The sequence below is a fragment of the Tenrec ecaudatus genome, chromosome 2 (genome assembly GCF_050624435.1).
Source record: "Tenrec ecaudatus isolate mTenEca1 chromosome 2, mTenEca1.hap1, whole genome shotgun sequence".
Classification (NCBI taxonomy): domain Eukaryota; kingdom Metazoa; phylum Chordata; class Mammalia; order Afrosoricida; family Tenrecidae; genus Tenrec; species Tenrec ecaudatus.
Genome location: NC_134531.1, coordinates 48,563,243 through 48,586,117, shown reverse-complemented (window position 1 = coordinate 48,586,117; position 22,875 = coordinate 48,563,243). Strand labels below are relative to the sequence as shown.

General features: G+C 43.3%; 1 protein-coding gene across 2 annotated transcripts in view; it reads right to left on the bottom strand.

The window, feature by feature from the left end:
• Positions 1–22,875, bottom strand: part of ITGA2 (integrin subunit alpha 2) — a 148,801-nt gene that overhangs the window by 80,007 nt on the left and 45,919 nt on the right. For both annotated transcript variants that reach the window (XM_075541024.1, XM_075541025.1), the window contains exon 3: positions 2,633–2,742. In XM_075541024.1, coding sequence (XP_075397139.1) covers positions 2,633–2,742 — 110 coding nt within the window. The remainder of the gene's footprint in view (positions 1–2,632; positions 2,743–22,875) is intronic.

Below are 22,875 nucleotides of genomic sequence, written 5' to 3'. Positions count from 1 at the left end.
CTTTATTGATCCTTAATTTACTGCGCATTACGTACAAATTTCCTCAATCGCATTCTTTGCTCCTGTCCTCTTGTCTACCAAGTCATCTTTACCACTTCCATTTTTCTGTACTGAAACTCCTTCCCTCTGTTTCCAAAAGACTGGCTTTAAAACTTTATCCTCTCAAGCCTTCACTCTCCATCTGGGTCCCGTCGCTCTCAGTGAACAAATTGTCTTCTGCAGCGAAGATGAGTCACGCTGGGAGAGCACCCTCAACTCCTCCCACCACCACCCAAAGGTCATCTCAGGACTCTTCTTCACGCTCTCCCTTTAGGTCTTTAGATCTTGTCTCTTTTAGAGAGATGAAGTATTTTCTTCTAAGGCTCATTTATTCCATTGTCTAATTCTATCCTCGACTAACGGTTACTCCATCTCCACTGTCTCCTTCCACTCTCCAAACAAACAAACAAGTGCATCTCCTTTGATTTATCCAGAAAAATTCTCTCCAGCTCTCCATCACGCCTCCCTTTCTGGAGATGGAAGCCCACTTTGGTGCCTGGTAACTTGTTCACTGATCATTTACCCCAAATTCTTTATAATCTACCTGCTTCCCTCAGCACAACTGGATTTATATTCTAGCAACTTACACAAAGGATGATCCACTGGGGTGCCGAAAAATATGTTTTCATATTTTATATTATGCAAACATACAATTAGGAAGATGTGCCAGTGTGTGCATATAGTCAGGAACACATAAAAATGTGGGGTGAATATTCAAAAGCTTTATTCTTTGAAAGAGATACAGATATACATATAGAGACATGGATGAGTATTCAAAAAGTTTGGAGGTTAGTGATCTAGGTCAACTTCAACCTTATTAAATAAGCCCATCCTTTCTCCGTTCTCATAAGCATCTTCCTGAACCCTATCATTTGTCAAAGAAGAGATGTTCGTGGTTCAGTGGATTGAGCTTTAGGATGGCAACAAGAACATCAGTGGTTTGAACCCACTAACGGCTTCCTGAGTGAAAGACAAGGCAGCCTGCCTCAGTAAAGATTTAAAGTCTTGGAAACCCTGGGGAATAATCCTACTCCATACTATAGGGTCTCTGTGGGTTGGAATTCACCTGACAGCAGTGGTTGATTGGGTTCTATGCCAGAACTTATTCTAGATATTAAATAACAGAGATATATAAGAAACAAACTTTCCTGAAAGTTTCCTCGCAGTATCTGAAACTCCTTGAGATAGTTTATGGTGCCAGCCTGGCTGATAAACACGAGTGGGGTTAATTGAAGGGCGGAGAGATAAGTGGCTAGGTGAGCCTCGCCTTTCTTGTCTCTCACTCTTTGATCATTGGACAAGTGTGCGGCTGTCTTGCTTGTTCTGTGCCTCAATTTAAAGGGTGGGACGCCTAGCCTGTGGACTGTGTCGCTGTAAGTTGAGATCCCTTTAAGACCACACAATTGGAATTTACATCTCCGGAGCTGGGGACTGACAGTTGGTGACCTGGCTGATAGTTGGTGACCTGCCTTGCTGTTTGCTGCCTGTGCTGGGACAACCTAGCTCTCTCTACAGAGAACTACCTGGCAGCCCTCAAGACTTGAAGGACTGCCAGTGTCTAACAACTCTCTCACGGGAGTGAGTTGCAATGAGCCATTTGTACTGCTTTATAATTTAACTGTTCATTTCTTGTATTATATATCAATCTGTTTATAACTTAACTGTTCATTTCTTAGATTATATATCTGTTTATAATTTAACTGTTCATTTCTTGGGTTACATATCTATCTTTATATAGAGATAAAATTATCAGCAATCTGGTTTTATCTCTCTAGAGAACCCTGTCTAGCACACTCCTCTTGCCTTTGATTCCCATATCATCGTTCCTAAATCATATCTGATTTCTTCAGGAACACTCAATGTCTCCTCAGAGTTTTGTTTTGTTTTTGTTTTTATCATGGTGATGCTGGTAATGAGAGCTCTTATCACAATCCATCCATCCATTGTGTCAAGCACATTTGTATATATGTTGCTTTTCAAAATAAGTTCTTTCTACTTGAACCCTTGGTATGAGCGCCTCATTTTTGCCCCTCCCTCGTGAGAACTTGAGGCAGGTGATATTAATCAAAGGGAGGAACACTTGCTTTCCATAACGCTGTATTCCACGGCACGTTAGTAACCTTGTGCATTAGAAGAAATAGAAGATGCATATAATTAAAATAGCAAATAAGCACAAATCATCATTTCTTTCAGTACAAAGAAATCAGACATTATTAGGAACAGAGTGTGTCTTGGCACCTCCAAACTCAGCCCTAGAATTGTTATTGTTACACAGGATGGCTTCTTTTGAGACGACAAAGGAGAGAGTGCTAGAGAGCCTCAGTCTTCTGTAAGGAATCAGCAAATCCACAGAAGAGTTCATAGGAACCACACCACAGTCTGCGGATAGATGATCCAGGAACCAGTACACTCGCATGCATTGTACCAAATCAAACGGGGTTGGAAATTTAGAATTCAAATGGGCCCATTTGACTGAAGAGAGAACAACAAACATGGTCCATTTCGCTACTGTTTTTAAGTCTAGGATATAAGAAATAAGGTTGTGTTTGTTCGTAAAATACAAAAATATATCACATCGCTAATTAGAACTTACTTTGCAAATTCAGTTTCTCACACGTGGCAGTGGGCAGATCAACAGGACATCTGTAGACATCTCCCATGCGGTTCTCGGGAAAGCCACTCCAAGGTGAGCCCACCAGTAACCTAGACACAGGGGGTCTTCATTAGACATACAATATAAACTATAGTTTCTAAAAGATGGCCACGAGGCAGCGAATACCATATCTAACTTGAGCTTTTCATAAGTGAAGGCGTCAGACGTACTCAGCTATCATTTGAGCCTCTTTTCTCATTGTTTCGGCTGATCAGGATCCTGGGTGAGTGTGTGCACTACCGCTGTTTTGCCACAACACTCTGCTTGGGAAAGGGAGTCCTAACCAGTACTGCTCCAAAGAAATGTGGCACAAGCCACACATGGGAGCCATCTACGGCATCTTACATGTTCATGACTTGCGCCAATAAAAAATGTGAAAATACTTTTGCAAAATATTTTATTACATTCAATACATCCAAAATGGTATGCCGTCGACAAGTGATAGAGAATATTAACAAACTATTGTTAATTCTCTCTCTCCTTTGTGGGGGAGAGGGTCACTAAGTCTTTGAAACCTATTTGACACTTAGAGCATATCTCCATGTGGACTAACAGCACATCATCTGCTCAACAGCCATAGGTGACCAGCAACTTCTAGATTGCTCAGCACAGATTTAAAGAATGAGATAGTCCCAGAACCAAGAATAACAACTAACATGTTTCAGTCCGTTCCATGCTCTAAGTACTTTCACATATTATATAATTAAGTTAGGGAGCCAATGAGTTCTTCAAGCAGCTTTATGTTAATGGAAGACCCTCAATCAGATTGATTGATATAGAGGCTGCAACAATGAACTACAAACAATTGTGGAAATGGCGAAGAATTGGGGACTGTTTAGTTCTATTGTACAAAGGGTTGCTACACGATGGAGCTGACCAGACTGCACCTGACCACCACTACAACGATGTGCATTTGTGGTCATCCGGAGGGATCCTCAGGGAAAGGGCAGAGCTGATGGACGATGGAGCTCTCCTGAGATGGAAGAAGGGACACACAGCTGGAGAGCGGAACGTCAAGGGCAGAGACTGGAGTGGAACTTTTAGTAGTTTCCCCTACCGACCTTCTCCAACTAGAGCTACCCTTGTCCCCATAGAACTGTTTTCTCAACATTGCTAACCATAGGAGAATTGTTAGTAAGAGCCCATTTCACAGTCCGACCTTCAAAAAATATATAGCAGGTTAATTACTCAGAACTCAGTTATTAAGAATATGTAATTGATTCAAAGTTTATTCTTCTCTAAACTGGGGGTGGTCTAGAATGTATTGCCTAATTATGAAACTTAAATTCTTTCATGAGCCTTCTGTATAATTTATCATTCTCAATTAAAAAATATATATTGAGATATATTCCATGTCCTATGCTACAGTGGATAAAAAAGACTAAGGTATAGTTCTTTCTACTAACCCTGATTAAAATACATGACAAGTCTAATAATAATCATTCAAATGAATCAAAGGATATGAGTAAGTTCCTTTATGGAACAAATATTAAAATGATGAAAAGATTCAAAGATAGACACTGAAGGATGAAGGTGGTGGATGATATTCTTAGCAAAGGAAATGGCAAGCACAGTCATGAAAGGAGAAAGTGCAGATTATTTTGATGGAACAATTATAAATTTAACATGAAGTCTCTTCTGTCACTCACCACATAACCTTATTCTCAAACTGAGGTAGAGACTCCTAACTTTAACTTAATGAACTTTGATTAAAACTATCATCGAGAGGAACGATTTTTGTCTTTTTCTAAGTAGATGATTGATTAACACACAACCCATATTTAAGATTAAAATTATTCAACTGCATGTTGCTAAGGCTTTTTGGAAAAGATGGAACTAGAAATATTGAGTGTTACTAAATACCAATATTTACTTAAATAGAGGAAGGGGCTCCGTAACTGGATATGAATGCCTGGTTAAGCATATCGATGGTCTTCAAATTTATGACTTCTCAGAGAAAATTAGGAAACTTACAAAGACATTGCAAGATGAAAACTGTCTTCCAGCAGCTAATCTTCTTGTGCGTTAGTCTTGTGAGACTAACTAACTCTGGGTTTGGGTACAGAACACATCTTAAAGTACAAGAAAGAAAGAGCGATTGTGGAAGATTCTCTTTCTATGCAACTTGATGTTTCAGCCATATTAAACTCAGGTCCTCCACCAAGTCAAAGTAATTCTTGCTTCCAAATTGGCACACCTGTAGGTAAAGTTCTACCCAGTAGCTAGTTATCCTCAGATGCACCACTTCCTTTAGGCATTCTCTCTGGTTCTTGGAATAGGTAAGGTGCCATTCCTGAGGACTTGCATAACCGTGGACTTGTTTCAGTTTTTACCACATTGGTCTGTAACTGGCTGCCTGGGCTGACTAAGTGCCACCCTGAAGTGGGCAGCTCCATTGGCCGGGGGAGTTCCGCGCCTGATGAAGGCAACCCCGAATAAGTGCTTCCTGACAAACGAGTTGGAGAAAGATAGGTTTTCCGCTCCTGGATGGAGTTACATGCTCAGAAAGCCCAGGACAGTTTACGTCCTAGGGGGTCACTATGAGTCACAGCTGACTCAAAGGCAGTGAGTTTGTTTTTGGTTTTGAAACAAATGCGTAAACAAAAGAATGGATAGTATTAATTTATAACTTCCTTCAGTTAAGGAAGAGTTAGATAGAAAATCCTTAATTCTGTTCCTGTCGGTTGACATGATTCTTTACAAACGAAAAGGCAAAAAAAGGAGGCAAATCAAACAAAGAACACCTAAACTGAAAGCAAAGCACGGTGTTGTGGCTGCTCTCTGCAGAAGGAGCCTTGGGATGCAGTGGGTTACCTAGAATCACAGAGTAAGCAGTGTGAACCCACCCGTAGCTCCGTGGCAGAAAGATGAGGCTGTCTGTTTGCAGAATGATTGACAGTCTTGCCTGGTCTTGGCAAAAGGGACTCCAATTTGAATCCGGTGCCTTCAGCTTGGCTCTCAGAATTCACCTCTCATAGACCTCCCTTTCACTGACCTCCCTCTCCCACTGATCTCCTCCTCCCCTGCTCAACCTTCAAATTCCTGGAGCCGGCTCCTCCTGAGCCAGAATGTTTTCTGAAGATATGCACACTCCACTCTAGCCATCCGTGGCATATAGATAAGGTCAAAGACCTTCTCCCTTCTGAAGCACCTGTGTGCACAGATCCTCCCCAGCTTGGACCCTTCCCAGCTGTGCCTGCCAGCAGGGGTATAAAAACCACAGCCTAAATTTCCCAAAGTGCGGTTTCAAAGACTCAATTCCCTGAGTTGCTGAATCAGACCGCAAGCGTCCCAATAAAGCCTGCTTCTAAATTTTGCCAATTGGATCTTTGGTTCTGTTTCACGCCCCAAAATTCCTTACAAGTCTCACAAGTCCTAAGGAACAGTTTAACTCTGTCTGTGTTAGTCTGGGTACTTTAGAGAAACAAATCCACAGAAACTCATGTATAAGAGAGAGTTTCATATAAAGGTTAAATGTACATCAAGAAAACATCCCAACCCAGTGCTGCCCAAGCCCACAAGTCCTCCATCTCACAAAACACACGCAATGATGCCGACTACAGGAGGAAAGCCGAGTCAGTGAGCGTGTAAGCATCTCAGCGCTGTCAGGTTTCTCCACACAGCTGCTTCAGCACCCAGGGCTACATCAGGGTACATCCATGTGGCTTCTCTTCAGGGATGTCTTGCAAGAAGTGAGCCTTGCCAGCTGTAGCAGGGAACTGGCTAAGGCAGCAGCACCCTGGTTCAACCATCAGAAAGCAAGAGACCGGACAAGTAGAAAGGTGAGACTCACTGAGCCATTTATCTCTCCTCCCTTCAATTAACCCCACATGTGTTTATCGGCCAGGTTGGCACAATAAACTAACTACCTCACTGTCTTACAGCATTGCCAGATCACTTGTCTGTCAATTATGTCAATATTGAAAGTCTCATGGGCTGTCCACAGGTCAAACAAATCTGTCTTGAAAGAAGTACAGCCAAAATGCTCCTTAGAAGCAAGGATGGTGAGACTTCATCTCACAATAGGTTGGACACATTGTCAGGAGAAACCAGTCCTGGAGAAGAACATCAGGCTTGGTAAAGCAGACGTAAGTGACAAAGAGGAAGGCCATCAAGGCGATGGATTGACACAGCGGCTGGGACAGTGGCTTATGCACGGGAACCGTTGTGAGGATGGCACAGGCCAAGGCAGCGTTTAGTTCTGTTGCACAAAGGGTCCTATGAGTTGGAACTGATTTGATGGCCCAGCAAAGCCTTGCTGGCAGTGAGTAACCACACCACAGGGTTGCTATGAGAGACGCAACACAACGGCAGCAGATTTGTTTCGTGGAGTCTATGCCAACTGTTCCTGATTTACCTGCCAATCATCTACTATGCAGCAAACTTGTTTTCTTTTTAAAACACAAGGTGACTGTGAACCCTTTATAGGGAATAAAATAGCACCTTGTAGTTAAAAGAGGAACCCTGGTGACATAGTGGTTACTCATTGGGCTGCTAACTGCAAGGTCCACAGTTCAAAATCACCTCCTGCTCTGCAGGAGAAAGCTGAGGCTCGGTCATCCATAACGAGTTATAGTCACAAAACCTCACAGGGGCAGCTCTATCCCACTTTATAGGGTCACTACGAGTCAGAATCGACTTGAAGTTAGAGATGTTTTTTTTCTTTTTATATAGTTAGAAAGTATCATAGGAAGTTTGACTCTGACCCTTGACATACTGGGAAGTCCTATTACCAGAAGTAAGTCTTACTATGTAAGAGACTTTCCAAACATTCACCAACTGAATATGAGAAAGGACTTATGTCTTGTACCGTCTTATCTCCATTTCAAGAGCCAGCTGCTGTTGGTTCACAGCAACCGCACATGTCGCAGGGACCGGCTTTCCACAGCATCGTCATGACTGCCACCTTTCCAAAGCAGACTGCTAGGGCTGTTGTCTGAACTGCCTTCCGGTAGGTTCAAACCACCAACGTTGCGTTTGGTACCTGAGCACTTCACTGTTTCCTCCATTCAGGGAGCCCTAGTAGCTCCAACTGTTAGTCTTCAGTCACTCACTGAAAGAATGGCAGCTCACGCCACCCAATAGCTCTGCAGGAGAAAGACCTGGTTACTGCCAAGAAAACAGCCAAGAAACTATGGGACAGTTCTATTCTGTCACTTGGGAGCCCCTTGAGTAGAATTGTGGACAACAGTACCAAACAGCAACATCATTTCCCTTGTACAGATGGAGCAACTGAGACCCAAGGAGGTGAGCAACTTCATCTAGTTCACGTGGCTAGGAAGAGCCATGTCTGTCCAACTTTGAAGCCAAAGCTCCACTCAAGCTATTCTCTTTCTTTTCAGCAGCATAAAAAAAACCATCTGAAGAAATGAATTGGCTTCCAGGGGCAGCAAGGAAAAAAAACTGGATCCCGAAGTTCAGAGCACAGTTACTGTGATGGTGGGTGGGGTGTGTGGTTTGTCAAAAGGCTGCAGATCAGACCCAGCCCCGGCCTTCCTTTGGTACTGCAGATGCACACGGAAGGACCCAGTGTGTACTGATTACCAAGCAGATCGGAACAGGGCAAGCATGGAATTCAGGAAATAGCACGTGAGGCATTTTCGATTCTTCTACTGGGCACCAGGATGCCTGGTGGTAAGGCGACTAAAGAGCTCAGTTGCAAACCCCAAAGCTTTTGAGGCAGTTCTCTGTCGCCCCATCAGGTTGCTATGGGTCAGAAGCCACTCGACTGCAGTGGGCCGATTGTCCACACTTCCTACCGATCCTGAACACGGCCCAAGACAAACAAAAATGAGGACCAGAAGCTGTTACCATTTTCTCCACTGGACAGCTCAAAAGGCCCTTTGTTGTTCCCTATCACCAACAAGATTCCCCGAGCCCTCTCCTCGTGATCTCCCTCCTTGTCTCAGAATTCAGGATGCTGACCGAGCTGCGCAGGAGGGGCCATGACATCATCACACCCACATGGGACTGGGACTCCCCTAATTACTTAGGCAGGAAGAAGAGAAAGGCAAGCCTCTGCAACATTCTGTGACGTTTACCAAGAAGGGTCTGCGAGTAGGTGCAATCCTCAGAGAAAAAGTACACACACGTTTCGGTCAGCATTATGTCATATTCATCTCTGAACACAAGTTCAGAGGCAACACTGGAAAAAAAGACCATGTTTGGTAAGTGTTAAAGAATAACAAGGATGTCCTCATGGTTTGTGACTCATTCTTTAATTAGACTGAACCACAGTAGTAAGTCGCCTCCAGGCCAGGCTGTAGGCTATGGTGAACAATTCAAGGACCACTCATCACTCCCAGTATTGGCAAGATCACCGGTTTTCAGTTGACTCTGAACTTTCCTCCGCTTGATGACGTCAGTGGAATACTGGTTTCTGAAAACTCAGCCTCCACGAAGAAGCATTACGACGCCAGCAGGGGTCACTGGAAGAGAATAATGGCTTCCCTAAATGAAGGCGACGGGAAGAGGAGAGGGGATGGTGTATATCTACGTGTGAAATGTTATGCGATCCGTTGTGGCCGGACAACGTGCCAAAAGTTAAAGGTCTGGGTAGAGGATAAGATGGCCAAAGTGTGACCGAATCTCTTTGAAGTAGAAGATTTAGTCTAATCTCCACCAGACAAAAGAGCTGCGTAAACAGCTGTGTGCTGACCCTCGAAACCAAAGCCCAAACTACTAACCGCTCTTTTCCTACAGTGAAACCAGGAAATTTTCTAAGACGACTTTAAATAACACTTACTCTGTTCAATTATCTTGTGGGAAAATAGTGATTATCTAGACTTCCCAAGCATAGCCAATTTGCCCACCTCCAGTGGAATTCAAAATACTTTGTTTATTTAGTAAACAGTATTTATGGCAGTGTGGATTTTCAAACCCACAATCCAGGGACTGCTAGAAATATCTCCCATTGGTCTGCGGGTGTCTAAACTCTCCAAACTCACAATGAAGGGACTTTTCTAGACAGAACTTACTGAGGGGTGTTTAAAATAGTAGGGGGTAAAACCTTGTTTTCTTTAAATCGATGCAGTTTATTGAGCACTTGTGGAGCTTGGTATTGTACAACTCCTTGGGGCACCAACTCTAATGTAGTCTATCTGATTGCTATGTCACGGTCTTGGCTAATACATAAACTGTGGGGCTCTAAGGAGTGGCAAGATGTAGTATGTACCAACTATGGATCTATGCACTGGGAATTCAATAATGGATACGCCAGTCAAAACTCCCTGATCTCATTGAATTTACATCTAGAGGAGGAGATAGACAAGAACTTGGTAACTTATATGGTATGTCAGATGGCAATCAGTAATATGGGAGACGAAAGAAACGAGCAGGAGGAAGTTGAGGCGAGTGCACTGGGGTCATTATTTGAGGGTAGTCAAGGTCACAGAAAAGGTGATATTTCAGCAGAGACTGGAAGGAGGTGAAAGAATGGAGCACGAAAGTCGTCTGAGCTGCTGGAAGAGAAAGTGCCAAAGCCCTGTGGCTGAAGAGGACCGTGTAGGGGACGGAGTCTTACCGATAAAGGGGTGGGGGCGTACAGAGGCAAGGCTGTGGTGTAAAGACTTGGCTCTCCTCGAACATGAAACGGGAAAGCCACAGGAAGATTTTGGGCAGAGTAGTGATGTGATCTGACTTACCCTGGGGAAGGTCTAGGAAGGCTGCCCCCTTGAGAATTGCCTGTTTCCAGTCGTGAGGTGATGGAGGGTTTCTACGGAACTGATCGTAGGAAGGTGTTATTTTGGTTTTACTTTCAAGAGGGAATTTTTTTTTTAAGGAGTAAAAATGAGTCCAAGGGTTTTGACTGAGAAATGGAAAGGAATGAGAGATCATTACCAGATAAGGGTTATACTGTCCATGGAACAGATTTCTAAGTGGTACAAATGGCTTGCACTTGATTCTAGACTAAAGGTTAGTGGTTCGAAACCACCCCGTTGTACCATAGAAGAACTGCTTGGTGATATGCTTCTGTTGGGTGATACCCGGGAGAACCCATGCTCATCAGTATCAACTCACAGGCCATGGTCTTTTGTCTTGTGAGGCTCTGCTTTGTCATGATTTTATTTTAGATTGAGTGAACTCAGAAGTTCAGTATGAGATATTTTAAATTCTGAAATGTCTAACAGTCATTGAAGAGAGATTTTACGTGGAATGATAACTCTATTACATATAAACCATAGGCTATATTCTTATTATCCAGCTCGTGCCAATGCAAGGTAAGTCCTATATGGCCTCCCTCGCACGTCTGACTGTTATAAAAGGAGTTTATTGTAGAAAAAATTCCTCAAAAACAAAAACACCTTGATGTCTCTGGGAAAGAAAAAGACAAGCAGAGACAGTTCATTTTTAGGTCCTGGCTGGGAACAGTTGTGATTAGACATTTAACAGGGGCTATTTGGCATTTGTTAAAAAGCAATTTTCATATCAAAACCTCTTACTGCCGCCTCAGACTCCTTTGGATGCCAGATTGCTTCCTTAAACAGCGGCGCAGCTAACCTCCAGGGCCATGATCAGAATCCACCAGCCTCCTCATTACAGAACCACCTTGCATCCAGTCCCCTGTCTCATAAAAACCCTGGAAATTAGCTTTGCACTGGAAGCAATTGAATCAATAGAACCAATCATGTTATTTGACCCATCCAGCACGCAGGTTCCTGATGTTAAAGTCGAATCCTGAAATATTTATTTTAAAACCTTGTGATAATACGAATTCCATGTTTGTAGGCCCACATATTATTTCCTTTGTTCTTTGTAAATAGGCTGTGAGGTCAAATGTTATAACTACTGAGTTCTGCTTTTCACAAAGCAACTGAGTCTAAGTGTTTAAGTGGCAACTGATTGACACCCATGTCCTTTCGCTCCAAATCCCTGATCATTTCCAGCCCGCCACGTCTTCCTTAGGAGCGGTATTCATTTTCCTGCCCTTGTTTGGACCTCAGACAAATGCACAACCACACACAAGGGAGATGTGTGTACTGGATCCATGACATTTGCAAAGAAACGCCATTCCAGAACCTGGCAGGCAGAGGTCGCAGAGGGAAATGTTACATGGAAAGACTGTAGAAAGCATGGAGGAGTTGTACGGATGATCGAAGGGCTTCGGGGATTCTAGCCTATCTAAAGCATCTGAAGGTCTAGCCCACAGCAAAATCTCCACCCGTGGGTTCCCATGCATGCTGAACTGCTTGTAGAAGTCCTGATGTCGCTGTCCAGTAAGCTAACCTCAAGGTCGATGATGATTGGAACCTACCAGGAGTTCCCAGGGACAAATATGAAGCTACCCCCATCCATAAATATCACCTTCACTCACTCACTCACTCACTCCCTCACTCCCTCACTGACTGACTCACTCACTCACTCACTCACTCACTCATTCATTCACTCAAACAACGTCATCACGTTGATTCTGACACCCACCCAGTGATATAGTGGGTTATGCATTGGGCTATTACCTGCAAGGTCAGGAGCTTGAAACCACAAGTCTCTCTGCAGGAGAAAGATGAGACTTTCTACTCCCCTTCAGAGTTACAGCCTCACAAAGCCACAGAGGCAGCTCTACTCTATCCTACAGGCTCATCACAAGTTCGAATTTATAGCTTTGGGAAACTTACATAGGATTCCCATGACTCAGAGTGGACTAAAGGGTGGTGGAGTTTTCTATTACAGGGTTGTATTTATGAAAAATGCCTCGTCATTGAAAATTTTGACTATAGAATTATTTTAATTGCGTGAAAATGAAATGAACAAGTATGATATGAAAAAAGTGGGTAAATCAATACCAGAGTGGTCAACGGGGCAGTGTCCTAAAGGATAGTGTTTCTCTACTCACCTCACCTTGCCTCCTAGCCAAGGGAGGCCCTGGTGACAGGGGATCACAACACATCTATGTTACACAGGATGATGAATGGTTTCCTTACATGGTACTAGCTTGGTGAGTTATTAAAATATAAACATGTTTTCATATTTAAAAGTGGAAGCCTATATTACAGTCAGATTTCTAACATTTCACAAAATTTGCCTTAGATTATAAGCTAGTAAAAGAAACTAAAATTTCATAGGCAAAAAAGGAATACATACTTGGCATATGACTTATAATAAAGTGAAATTCTGTAAAGAAAGAAAATAAGTAGTTTAAATGGCACTACCATGAAAACCTAATGGCAAGTGGATTTTACATTTGGAAAGAAATCTAAAAGTCAATATTGATGAATATTTAAAGACAATCATAAAAGACAAAGACATTATTCTTTTTGGAAAAGGAATCCAAAGAGCACTTTTGGCCAAGTAAAAGAACCAGACCAAAACTAATTCATTATGCACGGAGGCTAATCTAACGCAGATGAAAATGACTAAGGTGCAGTGACCTGAATATATTCCTATATATTCTCTCACTAGGAGCTCTAGTAGCAGACTGGGCTCTATAGAGACTGGGCTTCTAACCACAAGGTAAGCAGTTTGAAATCACCAGCCATTCTGTGAGAGAAAGAAATGAGTTTCTACACTGGTAAAAATGTACATTCTTGGGAGACCACAGGTGTAGCTTTCTTCTGTCTTATAGGGTTGCTGGCTTGGGCTTCAATGGTACTGAGTTTGGAGTTTCTGAGTTATCGCTAATGAACCACATAACTGCATTTTTTTCAGTGATTTTGTTGTTGTTGTTTTTTCATTCCCTCAACTAGTACTCAAAGCACCCCAGTTTGGTAAGGGTGATACCCTCTCTGTACTCCAGAGGCACTGTGTGACTTTCCCCGAACCTCTGAGCTGTGACTCCTGGATCATATGGCAAATCCTGTCCCTTAGAGAACAAAGCGATCCATGTGACCGTCACTCCTGTCCAGGGACACTTAGAAGAAAACTAGGGGAAATTATAGATAATGTCTAGAACAGACCACTGGACTCAAAATATGAGAAGTTTATCGTATTTTGTAAAGGAGGACGGCAGGGCTTTGTACTGGCCCTGTGGAGTCATGGTCTCTGGAATGCACAGAGGGGGCTCTCGAGTCAGTATCCACTCCGTGGCAGTGAGTTTGGTTCCCTGGACATTAAAATAACCTGGAGATAAAATAACAAGTATATACAGAGATTAACTGCATTCTGCTGGTTCCTCCCTTAAATTCTTAACAAACAAACACATAAATCCATTAGGAATATCTTGTCTCTGTTGTGCATCTACCTCTCCCCCACTTATTGGCTATGCAGTCTTAGCCATGTTGTACACTCTAAATCCCACCTCTTAATCTGTAAAAATGGAGGATACTGTTACCAACTTCTTAGTGGTATGATAGGTATTGCATGTTTGGAAAGGGCAGTAAGCTCCATCAATATTGGACATTATTATAACCAAAGTAATCTATGAGACAAGGGTACTACAAGAAGGATTTCAGTTTCTACATCCATGGGCTTATGCCAAACAAGAAGCATTTAAACATATCACTGTGATCGGTGAATGACTGCAGACAAGTGTTCTCAGTGATGCCTTAGCTTCGCTGGGATACCAGTAGAAGAAAGAAAAAGTGGCATCAATCAAAACAGAGGTCTTGAGGGAGTCTACTAGGCCAGAGAATTCAAAATAAGAAATTCTGCTCAGAATTTTATGGTGACTAATTTGGGGGGGCTATTTTGACAGATCTTCTCAAAGGACATGGGAGCCCTGATGGCTCAGTGGGCTATCCAGCAGGCTGTTAAATGCAAGGTTGGCAGTTTGATACCACCAGTCGCTCTGAAGGACCAAGAGAAGGCTTTCTACTCCTGGCAAAAGTTACCTGTTTTGTTATCTTACAGAGACACCTGTGGAAGCCAGGCTGTTGCATTTAAATCTTACCTAAAAAGTATCTTTTTTTCAAACTGTCACATAGGCTCATATAGAGATGGGTTTTCCCCCACCATTACTTTAATTATATTTACCTTCTCTTGTCAAGAAACAAGCATGTGCTAGCCCTCGCCAGAGCAAGAAAATACACATCTACGACTGGAAATTCCCCCAATTCCCTGTTCGCCGTCATCACATAGTTATTGCACAGTTCACAGGTCGCTGAATCCCAGGATGAGCTCAGGTTCTTTTTACCTAGGGACAAACCTTCTGGCAAGACAGACAGAAACTGTGTTTACCACTAAACCTTCCAGAGAATGATTTTACAGATTGCAATCCTTCGTAGATGACCTGTGATAAGGCTTTCATCGTGTGCCTTTGAACATCCTGCATGTAACCTGTGGGCTTCAAAGCAGGGTGGCCCCACCACTTACCCACTAGAGAGCACACATCACAGCCAGAGAAGAGCTATTGGGGAACAGGCTGGAAGATCATCTTGCTTTTAAAATTACCCAGCCCACTGTGGACTACCTAAATGGCCCAAACATTTTTCAAAGCCCTATTAAACAGTTTCTAGACTAAAAGGCCACAGGGTAGTAAAAGTAGAATAAAGCCAGCCAAAGAGTCCAGGCTGTTCTGTTAAAATGAAGTAGCTCTCGATGTGAAATATGACTGTCCATTTTTATAAACCTGGAGCACATGGCATGACTCTACTTGTGCTTCAAAAATATCTGTGATTTTAGAAAAGTCAGAGAGATTCAAAGTGAGTGGTTGGAGGGGAGGAAAGGGTGATGGGATAGAATGACAGATTCTCTCATGACAGATGGTAACAAAGTCAAACTAAGGAGAATGAAAACTATCAAAACAGCGTCAAAACAAGCAGGAAGGGAGGATAGAAAAATGAAAGTATGTGTGCGGCGTGGGGGTGGAGGGGTACATCTATAACATTTTAAGCCAAGAACTCACAGGTTTACTAAAGGAATTCTCACTCACTTTTCTCTGTGTCCAAAGTTAACTTGATGAATGGCAAAAGGAAAGTTAATGTCTGAACCATCCTCCCCACATCTGCTACTTCCATAAAGTCTGTGAAATTGTCCTAAATCCAGAGTGAAGAAGGGCATGGGGCCAAATGTCAGAATAAATAGGCCTTCCTGAATTTCCAAGGCTCATGATATTTTCCTTGGGCCAAAGAGTTGTGGAGGTTGCTTGTCCTAACTGTGACCCACTCTAACCCTGGCGTGAGTAATGGAGAAGTGGGGGAATCCACTCACCTTGACCTTGAGCTCAGCCCTAACCTCTGTGGCAAGGCCTCTTGGCAAGGCCAGGCTAATAACAGGTGTCAAGAGGGAACCCCGTTTCTTTCTTTTTTTAAAAATCATTTTATTGGGGGAGCATACAACTCTCATCAGAATACATACACGCATCCATTGTGTCAAACACATTCATACATTTGTTGCCATCATCATTCTAAAAACACTTGCTTTCTAGTTGAGGCCGTGGTATCAGCTCCTCTTTTTACCCCTCCCTCTCTCACCCTCCTGCACTCCCAAACCCTTTATAATTTATAAATTATTATTATTTTGTCATTTCTTACACTGCCTGATGTTTCCCTTCACCCACTTTTCTGTTGTCCACCACCCCGGGAGGGGGTCATATGTAGATCATTGTGATCCATTCCCCTTTCTCCCCCACCTTCCCCATACCCTCCTGGTATCATTCTCATTATTGGTCATGAGGGTTTTATCTGTCCTAAATTCCCTGTGTTACGGGCTCTTATCTGTACCAGTGTACATGCTCTGGTCTAGCCAGATTTATAAGGTAGAACTGGGATCATAATAGCGTGGGGTGGGAAGCATTAAGGAACTAGAGAAAAGTGGTATGTTTCATCAGTGCTATACTGCACCCTGACTGGCCTGTCTCCTAGCCACAACCCTTTTGTAAGGGAATGTGCAATTGCCTACAGATGGGCATTGGGTCTCCACTCTGCACTCCCCTTTCATTCACAGTGATATGATTTGTTGTTCTTTGATGCCTGATACCTGATCGTATTGAAAGCTCATGATCACACAGGCTGGTGTATTTCTTCCATGTGGGCTTTGTTTTCTCAGCTAGATGGCTGCTTATTTATCTTCAAGTCTTTAAGACCCCAGACACTATATCTCTTGATAGCTGGCACCATCAGCTTTCTTCACCACATTTACTTATGCACCCGCTCTGTCTTTGATGACTGTGTTGGAAAGGTGAGCATCATGAAATGTCAGTTTAACAGAACAAAGTGTTCTTGCATTGAAGGAGTACTTGAGTAGAGGCCCGATATTTACATATGTATATGCCTGTATTTAGACGTCTAGAAATGCCCTATGACTCCTAGTTCTTTCCTCTATTTCCTTTTACTTTCCTCTTGTCCCACTATCATGTTCAGCTTTCATTTGGGTTTCAGTAATTCCTCTCAGTTACATTGCCCTTGATCAAGCCCTACCTGGCCTCCTACCTACACCCTCCTTGCCATCGATTTTGGATCACATGTTGTTCCCATGTCCCTGGGTTTGTTAACACCTACTTCCTTTCCCCTTCCCCTCTCCCGTGTCCCTCCAGAACCATAGGTCCCATTGTTTTCTCCTCAGGATTGTTTATCCCTCCTATCTTATCTAGATAGACCTGCAGAAACAATAATATGCACAAAAAACAAGACAGAGCAAAACAAAGCAACAAAACAACCACAACAAAAACCAATGCCCCAAAAACCAATGTGGTGGGATTAGATTGGACACAATTCCCCCACTGTGTCTCCAGTGTTGTCCCCCATAGCGCTATGGGTCAGTGAGGGACATCATGTCTCGTAGTGGGGCTGGCCCTATGGTCCTCTCTGTGCTTTGGCTACTCTGAGTGGGAATATCATCCTCAGGGCTTGGTAGCCCAGGTTGTGCTCCATTCTCTCTTCCTCTCCCTTCATTTGCTCCTGTGTGCTCTCATCAGACAGTGCCCCCTCCCTTAGCTGTAGCTTCAGTGCTGTCCTCTGAAGTGAATTCTTCTGTGGGGAGGAGGTCTGTCCATGTACTTGGGATTAGGGCTGGCCCCTTAGACCTCTCTATTGGTGAGCAAACACATTTCAATTGTGTCCTTTGCCGCAGAGGACAAAATAACCTCTTAACATTGCGAAGAGTTTATTATACTAAAAAGAATTAAAACACAATTAACTGTAAGAATTGGTCCTAAGTAATATCACCTGTCCTATGTTATTCACAGTTGCCTACTCGGTTTATGAATCTTCCACATCAACTTTTCTCCATGATCTGTAGGATGATGGTGTATGTGCTGTACTTTCTGCATCTTCAGCAGTCACGGTCCATGCTTGTGAGTCGGCTTTGCTTCTCAAGACCATTTTGATAAAATAACTGAAGAACGACCAGCTTTTCTCCGCTTCCTTTTTGCTTCCCACCTCCATCTGTGTGGTTTGGACTCCCAGGTCGGAAAGCTCACACTCCCACTGCCTCCTCTTCCTCAGCGTGGGTGGAGTATGCGAAGATCAGTTGATGGTGGCAAATAGGCTCGGGGGAACAAACTGAATGCTACACCTTAACAGAGAGCTTGACCCTGGAATTGAATGCATGATCCCAGCCAATAATAGAGATGCTTGTTATGGCTTGTCTCCCATAGTCATTGTCCTGTGTGTATACATGAAAGTCATTACGTACAAAGAATCGCCTTGGTTTGCCGTGACATTGTTCTCTGCTAGGCCACCCCTGTGAAATCAGAGTGCATCTGAAGGTCTCTGAAGTAGCCCCATTTCAGTGACAGAAACCATCTTGGGGTACTGAGGGCCCACCAGTGAGCAAATTATCTTCCCTGGGCAGAAGACCGGTAATAATACACAAAGGTATTGCCTGCTAGTAATAATTGTTACAAAGAAACTGAATCTAAGGAACTGGCTAGAGAAAGAGTAGATGATATCATGAAGTGCTATTTCAGAGAGGGTCTTTCTGGAAGGTCTCCGTGAGGAGCAGGCGTAAGAACTGAGAGTAAAGATAAGAGCCAAGCATTGGTTCTTGGGGTAGACTGTCCCAGCACGGAGAAGACGGTGTGCAAAAGCCATTCAATCAGGCAGGAGCTTGGTGTGTTCAAGGAACAGACAACAGATTGAATCTCTGTAACCAGGGAGGAAGGGAGATGATGCGCTGGGACAGTCGCACACGTGAAAGCCAGACCTGACTTTGATTACAGTGGTGGTTCCACACATAAAGCCCACTGCTGTTGGTTCGATTCTGACTCACGGTGACTCACATAGGGTTTCTGAGGCTCTAAACCTGTACACAGCGGAGAGCCTCATCTTTCTCCTAAGAAGCGTCTAGTGGTTTTGAACCTTTCAGTCCAACACTTGCCAACATCCATAGGGTGGGGTTGTGGTGGAGAATGTTGCTGAGGAGTCTATTCTGACCCCAAGCCCCAAGTAACCCTATAGGTTGAAGTCGAACTGCCCCATGGTTTCTCCAAGACTGTAATCTTTATTGAAACAGACTACTTACTATATCTTTCTTCTATGGAGTCGCTGGTGGTTTGAACCACCAACTGCTTAGTTACCAGCCAAGAATTTAAGCACTGTGCCACTGGTGGTCTTGGCAGTAGGAGAGAAATGGTCAGATATATTGTGTGTTTGATGATAGGGTCAACGGGACTAGAGAATGGATTACCTGTGTCGGACATGAGAGAAAGAGAGGAGTGAAGGACTTAGTAGGGCCTGATCAAATTAAAAAGATAACGAGAGATTTGTTGTCCTTCAGTTAAATGTGGTAGGCATTTTTAAAAGTTGCTATGTTTATTAAGACATTAACATGGAGATGTTGTTGAATACATTGTCTGCTATGGGAGCCTGACGCTCAGAAAAAAAATAGGGAGATGTCATATAGTGTGTCATTAGCAACTTCACCTGCTAAATTTCAAAGTCGAAATAAACTATATTTCTAATGCCTTTGCCAAGGAGTATGGTTATTGAAGTATGATTTGGTAATTTACAGAGATAGAATTCTCTCATGTTCCAAATGCTGCGTTAATTGCTAAACCTTGGGTTTCCAACCAGGCTGGTCCTATCCATCTCCTGAGTGGTCAGGAGACAGGTGAGTGGATATGCTGTCTCCCACACACACTGCTCCTCTAGTCTCCTAGCATTACTTAACGTTCTTCTCCAACATTTAAAGTGATCATATGAAACAGTGAAATCCAATGAACAATTTACCTCCTCCAGGAAGCTTCTAAGACACTCCTCTCTCTAGGGATAATTTCCTTTTGTTTCCTCAACACAGAGACAGGCATGTTCGAACTGTTTGTGAATTCAGTTGTCTGGTGATCCAAAGATAAGTTGACCCAGAAATTAAGTTGTAAATCATAACTGTCCTTTGATCAGCAGGCAAGAGCACATGTAATCATCCAAAAGAGAAGAGAGATGGAGACATGGAATTGAACCTCCAGGTTTACTGGGGACGGTCTGGACCTGCTGCGGCACAAGGGGGGAAAGGCTCCAGGGACAAGCCAATACTGTCTGCGAGGGAACATCACCTCTAGGCCACGAAGCGCTACAGTTCTGTCCACTATTAAATACAACTTTCAGAATGATCTGATTTGTCTTCAATTGATTTTCATTACTATATGGACAACTTAAACCAGAAACAGGGATATACATTCCCATCTCGAGCGAGGAAGGTGATGTTTGCCATCGGGTGGGGTGGGGGTGAAGGCCATGATATGATTTATAAAATAATCACTACCCAGTGCTAAAAGGTTAGGTGTGCTTTTCAACAATAAAAGAAGCTGCGTATGCCAGGAGAAGTCAGCTCTGTGAAAATTCTCAGAGACCTTTGTGAGAAGCCACACCGCATGTTGTTGCTGAGGCAAACACCTAGTTCCACCGGGTGAGAACTAATGGCTCCTTGCGCAACTCTGCCGCGTCCAGCCCCGTCCGCACAGTCGCTGCTGTGTTTGACCCTGCTGTTGCAGCCACTGTGCAAGCCCCCTGGTTAAGGATCGTCCTCCCTCTCACTGTCGCCTTTCTCACCTAGCATGATGTCCTTTCCCAGACACTGATGGCTCCTGACAACATGTCCCAAGTATGTGCAATAAAGTCTCACCGTCCTCATTTCTTAATGTCTCTCTCTCTCTTTATTTTTAAATCCCTTCATTGGGGGCTCTTACAGCTCTTATCGTGCAGTGCACATGCATCCATTGTGTCAAGCACATGTGTACATATGTGACCATCAACATTTTCAAAACATTTTCTTTCTACTTGAGCCCTTGGTATCAGCTCCTCAATTTTTCCCTCCCTCCCTCATGAACCCTTGGTCATTTATAAACTGTTGTTATTTTCATGTTTTACACTGTCTCCCTTCACGCACTATTCTTTTGTTCTTCCTCTGGGAGTGTGGGTGGGGGCTATACGTTGATCGTTGTGTTCGGTTCCCCTTTTCTCCTCCCACCTTCCCCCTTCCCCTCCTGGGGAAGCCAGATTTGTAAGTTAGAATTGGGGTCATGATAGTGGGCAGGTGAGGAAGCAGTAAAGAAGTAGAGGAATGGTGTATGTTTCATCAGTGCTATATTGCACACTGTCTGGCTCATCCCTTTCTTGTGACCCTTCTGTGAGTCTGTGAGGGGACGTCCAATTGTCTACAGATGGGTTTTGGGTCTCTACTCTGCCCTCCCCCTCTTTCGCATAGATATGCTTTTTTGTTCTGGGTCGTTGATGCCTGATACCCAATACTTGATCCCATTGATACCTCATCCTCATGATCACACAGGTTAGCATACTTCTTCCATGTGAGTTTTGTTGCTTCTCAGCTAGATGGCCACTTGTTTATCTTCAAGCCTTTAAGACCCCAGACTATATCTTTTGATGGCCAGGCACCATCTGTTTTCTACACCGCATTTGTTTATGCACCCATTTTGTCTTCAGTGATCATGTTGGGAAGGTATCACAGAGTGCCGGATTATTAGAACAAAGTGTGCTTTCATTGAGAGAGCACTTGAGTGGAGGCCCAGTGTCTGTCTGCTGCCTTAATACTTAATATATAAATATATTTATGTAGCTCTATTTCCCTACCATTATATATAAATGTTTACATATGTACGTGCCTGTATTTAGACCCCTATAAATGTCCTTTGCCTCCTAGTTATTTCCTCTCTTTCCTTTTACTCTCCTCTTGTCCCACTATCATATTGACCTTAATTCGACTTTTGCTAATTCCTCTTGACTACATTGCACTTGATCAAGCCCCACCAGGCATCCCATGCCCTCCTTGTCATTGATTTTGGATCACTTGTTTTTCCCCTGACCCTGGCTAAACCCTTCCTTCCCCCCCCCCCCGTCTCCCCCTCTTCCATGATCCCCCATCCCCTATTAACCCCTTCCCTGACCACCAGAACCATCGGTCCCACTGTTTACTCCTAGAGATTTCATTGCTCTTTTGGTAGTCCACAATATTTTAATAGTCTTCCCCAGTACCATAACTCAAATGCTCTGAGTATTCTTCCGTCTTCCTTAGTCAATATCCAACTTTCACATGCATATGAGGCAACTGATAATAGCATGGCTTAAGTCAAGTACACCTTAGTACTCAAAGTAACAGTCTTACTCTTCAATACATCTTGTGCAGTAGATGTACCCAATACAACACATCATTTAATCTGTTAACTGCTGCTTTTATGAGTATTGGTTGTAGACACAAGCAAGATGAAATCTTGCCAACTTCAATCTTTTCTCCATTTATCATGCTGTAACCTCTTGGTCCAGTTGTGAAGAATTTTGCCTTCTTTATACTAAGTTGTAATCCATACTGAAGGCTGCAATCCTTCCGATTGTCAGTTGGTCGTACTGTGGGGGCCTGTGTGTTACTGTGAGGCTGAAATCTATGTCACTAGTATTTCGAATACCAGCAGGGTCATCCAAGGAAAGCAGGTTTCAGCACAGCTTCCAGACTAAGGGCAGATGAGTAAAAAGGAATAGGTTGTACACTTCGGAGGCATCAGCCACTGAAAACCTAACAAAGAGTAGTGGAACAGTGTCAGATACTGAAAACCTCACAAATCTCAGCAGCGCATTGCCAGCTATCGTACCAAAGGAGAAGCCCCTCAAGTTGAAAGGCATTCAGAATATGAATGAAAGAGAGCTGCCCTCTTACACCAGAGTGGATGGCGATAATGACGTGGTTGAAGTAAAGCTTTCAGGACCTTCATTAGCTGATCAGGTCTGACTCAAAATTAGAAAAAATAGCTTCAAACAGCTACTCATAATAGGAATGGAGAATGTACAAAATATGAATGTAGGAAAATTGGAAGACCCCAAAAATGAAATGGAGCACATAAAGATCAAGATTCCTAGCATCAGTCA